Here is a 7,211-nt window from a genome sequence, read left to right as displayed (position 1 = left end):
TTTCTAATACGGCATGCTTATCTAACGAAAAATGATCAATAAATATTCGATGATCACTCAACAAGCCGATGTTTAAGCATGTCTTCGTAGTATGGCATTGCTTTTTCGGCGAGCTCGCGCACATCGTCTGTTACCTCCTCCCAGGCCGGGACCGCTGCTGGTGGAGTGAAATGGGTGCTGTACTTTGCAACGCCAAGGTAGGCTTCATCTTTATAGATATTTTCACCCGGCCATTTCCACGACTTGGCTACCTCAGGCGACCCGGTCCATTGTAGGAGCGACTCTGAGTAGGGGAAACCCACAGCTTCACAGAACTCTCGAAGTACCGGTGCGGGGTTGGTGAGAAGAACAGACGAATCGATGACCAACGGTGACGGGTTGACATGATCTCGTATGTAGGTCCATTGCTTGTGATGCTGCTGGAAGACGATATCGACGCCATCCTCCGTGGCATAGGGGCGGAAGTCGAAGGAACTTTCATCAGTTTCGTTGAACTTTAGCATGCCAACTTCTTGGTACTGTTTGAAGGACGCCTTCCTCATAGACCTGTACACGAGCAGAGGATGTCGGATAAGGAAGGCGTGTTGGTATCCCTTTGGGATGAATTGCCGTCTCTCATCGGTTGGCATCGATATGCTTTCATCTTTGACGAAAACATATTTGCTGGTTGACTCCTCCAAGTCCTTCTTGATAGTTGCAAACCTTAACAGAAAATTCATTGATAAAGATTGCATAATTATGCTGATTATATAGATCATTAACGTCAATGACCAGTGCAAGTGCATTTTGGACAATAAAGGTACAAAATTAAATCAATTCATCTGGACTTACTGTTTTAATTCCGAGAACGGTTTCACGTCCGATCCTGGACGCTGCATCAGCTCGTCTGATTTGATGGCGGGAAGGCGTCGTTGCCAACTGGCGCAGACGCACTACCGACGTTAAGTCAGTCGCCGAGGAATTCTCCGGATGACAGAGCTGTACACCCGGGAGAGGTTGTGTCGCAGTCTCCCACCCTTGTTAAGGGAGGGGTTTTCGGAGTTGACGTAGACGGCTTCCCGAACTCCCCTCTCAAACCACCGAGGCTCCTTGTCTCAAATGCGTACATCTTTGTCATTGAAGTTATGTTTGAAGGTCTTCAGGTGGGAGAAGACGACCGAATCGTTGCCCAATGTACCTGGTCTTCGATGTCTGTAACGTCGGTAGTGCGTCTGCGCCGATTGGCAACGACGCCTTCCCGCCATCAAATCAGACGAGCTGATGAAGCATCCAGGGTCGGACGTGAAACCGTTCTCGGAATTAAAACAGTGAGTCCAGATGAATTGATTTAATTTTGTACCTTTATTGATCGTTACCTGGATGAAACTTACACGATTTGATTTGGACAATACATTTTTTTTTTCTTCGCCGTAAGTAGACTACTGATGATAGGTTTCTAGGTTTCTAGACTGAAAGTGGCCTAAAATAACATCTCAGATTGTTCCAGTTCCAAGAAAGACAAATAGCATGTAATGTTCTTATATTTTATTAAATTCTTTATTTCAAAGTACAAAGAAGACTTAAGGTGCAATGGTCAATTTTGGAAGATCGTATTCAGTTCAATTCAGTTCAGTTAAATTTTCAATCATTTCTATCAAAAAGAGTGAAATAAAATGCAAAACGTACTCTACACAAATCATCATCTTATCCATTTCCAAGACATAATGCAGTATGGATAATGAAGTATATACATTAAAATTTAATTAAAGAATTAACTGTAACAATATTGAGTCATTATCAAACGCAAAAGAATTAATGTAATAAGTGAATCTTTCATCATGCTTGAAAGCAGTTACTGATCGTTGACATTTCCTGTTGAAGAATTGAAAAGGTCATTATACGCTTGGAAAACTTACGGTAATCTGTCCGGAAAACAGGTGACCCCAGGCATGTATTTCTCGAGTGCCTCGGCAGCTGTCTTGAACAACTCCTCGTGACCATCATAGCTCATTGGTTTGTCTTTAATCCCAAGCTTCTCTAGTTCATTCAGGGCAAAGTGGCAGAAGCCAAACGGTTCCATCCACACTTCGCAGCCTGGAATCCCCGACATACATTTCGTGAACGCCGTCGAGATCGATCTTGGTATCATCCACAGAATCGCCCGACCTCCGCTTTTACCGCCAGGGTTGTCATTCGGTATATTAGACATTGTGAGGTATTATGAGGAACAAAAATTTGAAACTGGTCTTCACTTCGTAGAATTATACCACCAAAGTGGGACTACTCGGTAATCAGGTCTGTTCACCGAGTTGTTTGCCAAGTGGCCTTTGGTCGATCGTCTTGATCACATGGGGATTCGAGATTCTGGTTCTAATGTTTGCTTTCCCTCTCAGACCTTTTGTCTGACTGACGTATTGTGGTAGAAAAAAAAAAAACAACAACGTATGATTTCGTCATACCTCTAAATATATATTACATAAATATAAATATAGATATGAATATAAATATTAATATATATATGTAATACAAATACAGTTAACAACAAAATTATTCATACCCCTGAGAAATTATTAGTTTTGAGCAGATTTCTTACAAGTGAAGAATGGAGTGATGGTGATTGGTTGTTAACTTTTTACTCTAATTTGTCCTCTATAAATTGACATTCATTCCAGTTTCACCCCATTTGCATAACAATAGAAATGTTGAGATATAACACCCAATCACTATCACTCCATCTTTCACTTGCAAGAAATCTGCTCAAAACTAATTTCTCAGGGGTATGAATAATTTTGTTGTTAACTGTATATATACATATATGTGTACATATATATATATATATATATATATATATATATATATATATAGATATATGTGTATGTATGAATGTATATATATATATATAGAGAGAGAGAGAGAGAGTGAGAGAGAGTGCGAGAAGGGGTCCCGACCGTGTACAGAACCAGTGTAGCTCCTTCATTATTTATTCAGTGCGAGAAGATAAGAGCACTTGTGGACGTAGCTAGTGATCAACGTATGTGATTTATTATCGAGCTTTCGGTCTGTTTAAGACCTATCATTTCGAGACGTATTATTTCACAGCCCTAATGAAGGTCTTAACTGACCGAAAGCTCGGTAATAAATCATATACATTGATCACTAGCTACGTCCACGAGTGCTCTTATCATCTCGCACTACATATAGATAGATATATATATATGTATATGTATATGTATTATATATATATATATATATATATATATATATATATATATATATATATACAGTGTATATACAATGCGAGAGATCGATCCTGATTGTAACCAGGGAGGCGAGCCTCTCACCTTGCTGTAACGTACGAGGTGTCTCATTGTGAAGCAAATAACTTTATGTGGAAGCAGGGACCTCCCTGGTGGAAGAAATCAAGTTTGAGGCAGACGTTGTTCTCTACTTTTTTTTCCATTAAAGGGAACGCAAACCCCAAGAGCAATGTGGATTGAGTGGAAGCAGCAATATTAGTAGAACACATCAGTGAAAATTTGAAGAAAACCAGACAATCGATGCAACAGTTATGAATTTTTAAAATTTTGGTGTTGGAACCGCTGGATGAGGAAACTACTGGAGTTCATGACGTCATGTGTGGACAATATAAAGAAAAAAAAAAGAGAATTCCACGAAAATTCATTTTTCATGAAAATTACACATTCCATCAACTTGATACTGACATATGTTAAGGGTATACATAGTAATTATTCCCCCTGCTTTCTGGAAGCAGTTAGTGAAGTGCTCTTTCATTACGCTAGATAAGTGAAAGCATGTTGAATTTTATTTACATTTTCTTTATAATGTTGTCCACACATAGTACGTCATAAACACAAGTAGTCTCCTTATGCAGTGGATCCAACACCAAAACTTTAAAAATTCATAACTTTTGCATCGATTGTCTGATTTTGCCCAAACTTTCACTGATGTACTCTACTAATACTGCTGCTTTTACTCAATCTACATTTCTCTTCGGGTTCTGGTTTCATTTAATCTAGCTTTCAGAAGATTTGTGTTATTGTTATACAATACTTCACAGTATGATATTGTAATTATTACATCATGGCACATTATGCCATCTAGATAATTACTGTAATGTGTTCTCTTGGTAGATCCTAATGGAAGCCATGATAGGCCGAACGTCTGCCCTGATTTCTTCCATATGTCAGTATATGTATTCATTATTATATGTATATTATCACTGATATTTTCTTTCCAAATAAACGCAGTGTCAATTGTTTCTCCTAGGAATTTTGGTGTAGCCGCTTTTTTTTTTTTTTTTTTTTTAGGACAAATGTTATGTCTGAAACATAATAATCTTTAAGAACGTTATAAAACTAGTCTTATTTTTGTCTCCAGTAAATACCAAGTGATTATGGAATAAACATTGAAGTATTTTAGTCATCTCTGAATTGTTCAAAATATCAGAAAATGGACAATAAAAAAATAATGAAATATTAATGTGTGTTCTCACTGAATTAGGATATTAGTTTGTGGATGGTTGGTAAACAATAAAAAGAGGAGGGTCCTAATACTGACTTTTGTGGGACACCTGTAGCTACAGAGTGTATAAATTCTGTGTTGAAAATTTGTATAAGAGTATTCATGTATCCTGTACAATTACATATATTTTACTCTAAATTTTCAGGACAGAACATCATTTAACATAATGTTCATTTTCGTCATGAATAATATGTTAAGATCTATACAAATATAGTGAATTATCTAAGTCTTAAAAAAAAAATCATAACATAAATTCACAATTTTCAACTGTATCTATGTTCTACACCAGCAAGAGTGCTTCGATCTTGGTTTTGCCGTCCTTGGTGTTGCCGCAGTAGTTCCCCCAAACAATGTTGGGAAAGTCAAGATAAGGAAGATTAAGGGCATAGTATAATACAAATGGAGACTTTACAGATATCAAATATTTCTATTCGTACAGTATACCAACATTTCTAGATTTTGAATTTTGACATGATCATGCCAAGTTATACTGGCGTTTATAGTTATGTACTCCTGAATATTTAACTGAAAACTTTCTCGTAAGAGATACACCATATCATACTGTTGAGATTTACAGGTGGGACATGGGAATTTCGTTGAGGGTAATGAGTCATTGCTACATTAATGAAATTGCGAAGATCTGATAATGGTCTTAACTTTGAGTGGCAATCTGCAGAGTCACCTCGTATGTTCAGCAACTTTCTTGTCAAGTGGCCTTTGACCCTCTTGATTATATTTGGGGTTTGGGGATACAGTTGTACTGGTGTTTGCTTTCTCACGCCACCCGTTTGGCTGACGTAGTGGTACATCAAAATATATGTACACATGTATGCATGTATGCATATACATGTATATTATATATATATATATATATATATATATATATATATATATATGTATATACATTTACCTAGTCCCGCTATTTATTTGCCATTTGCAGATGAAACAAAAACCCAGCTTTAGTGCCTCAAAATACATGTAGTTCTAAAATGTGAGTTAGAGACAGAAACATCCAATGTAAAGCTGTTAATCAGTATAGGCAACTTTAAGTATTGTTAAATGTACAAATTGTGAATAATAGCTATGATAAAATTGTTTCTAGAATAAACTCGTCTGCAGTTACAATAACAAGAAAAGTTACAGGAGATACAGTATGTGTGACAAAATGCGTTGGCCACAAGATCATAACTCCAGACTATACATAACAAGGATAAGAACAGGGAAGCCGAACAAAGAAACAGTAGAAAATCTGTGGTAACTGTGACAGCTTTCCTCGGCAGAAGTGTATGCAATAACAAAATATTAATGTTATATAGAATTAACGATAAGTGGTATATAATATATATATATGTGAATATACATACATATGTATATATATATATATATATATATATATATATATTCATATATTTATCTATTTATATATATATATATATATATGTGTGTCTATATTCACTCGATAGGCTTGCCATTGATATTGACTTTTTTCGGTGCTCAGATTTGCTGGAAGTGCATTGAATAAGATTAGGGAGCAATATCATGAATTATTATTATAAAATCAAAAAAAAAAAAAAAAAACACTTCAAGGAACTAACAATCAGTACCGTATCTGAACTATCATCAAATGTTTCCTTACTATGCCTACTATCAACACTCCACTTGATTTTTACGCTTCGGGTGTAGGATACGTTAAAAAAAAAAATCTGAACACAGACTATACTTCACTCACTGAGAACTGTCACAGCTATACAGATTCACGCATAAACTTAAGGAGATTGCTAGATAAGACAATGAGTATTCAGTTGATGTTAACAAATAATGACATGCTTATGAAAGGTAAAATCAGGTACCTGTGGTCAAGAGATAGTGTCTCTTTCGTAACTTCATTACAATGAATGCCTATCAGAGCTTGTTTCTACGTGTGAAGGGACATCTTCAACTACTGACGACTTCTAGACTAGAGAACTCTCTTAGCATAACCCACTGCCAGATTGTTAACATACCCTTCCCACCTGCACTTACCTCTGCTCTTAATTTACCAGCAGGAGTTATAAAGTGTATAAAAAGATTTTATCATGGTGCATATAGTATGTGTTGTGGAACCTTGCTTGAAACAAAACCATCCAAGAATAGATTTTACACACTGCAACTGAGTGAAGCACCTACACTTTCGTTGGATTCTGCAGGTACTAACACATCAAAACAAAACATGTAGAGTGATTCCGCATTTATTCCTCATGAAATGCAAGATACAAGTGGAACAAATGAAAAATAAACTACTCTAAGCATCAAATTCCATAGAAACATTCATTATATCTTTGCCAATGAATATGTACAGCTCTCATATAATTACAAAACAAATTGGCTAAGTGTTAAATCTTCTTGATTCACACACACACACACACACACAATATCAAATGTGGTCTGACAGACAAAATACCAAATTTCTCCCAGCTGCAAATGACAAAAGAAAGCAGATTTCTCTCACTTTTAAAATTGTTGAAAATAAAGCCAAGCCAAATGATGGTTTGTCTGAAATAACAATAAAAAAAGACTTTATAAAACCATATCTACTTTATACAGCAGTTTGACAAACATTAAAATGTATGTATTGAGCTTCCTATTCTGTACGGTACACTATGATGGTGCATGGCTACGAATCAACATCTGTACCTGGAAAATAAAAGTGT

At 36.3% G+C, this 7,211-nt stretch overlaps 1 protein-coding gene across 1 annotated transcript; it reads right to left on the bottom strand.

The window, feature by feature from the left end:
- LOC140228333 (uncharacterized) lies at positions 1 to 2,188 on the bottom strand. Its single transcript, XM_072308560.1, has 2 exons — positions 1,896 to 2,188; positions 1 to 702 (listed from the first exon to the last, which is right to left on the bottom strand). Exons 1-2 carry the CDS (start codon positions 2,186 to 2,188, stop codon positions 54 to 56), a joined length of 942 nt encoding a protein of 313 aa, XP_072164661.1. The 3' UTR covers positions 1 to 53.
- Positions 2,189 to 7,211: the final 5,023 nt, after the last annotated feature.

This window comes from Diadema setosum, chromosome 5, assembly GCF_964275005.1.
Source record: "Diadema setosum chromosome 5, eeDiaSeto1, whole genome shotgun sequence".
Lineage (NCBI taxonomy): Eukaryota > Metazoa > Echinodermata > Echinoidea > Diadematoida > Diadematidae > Diadema > Diadema setosum.
The sequence above is the reverse complement of the archived record's forward strand: the minus strand, read 5'-3'. Positions and strand labels throughout refer to the sequence as shown.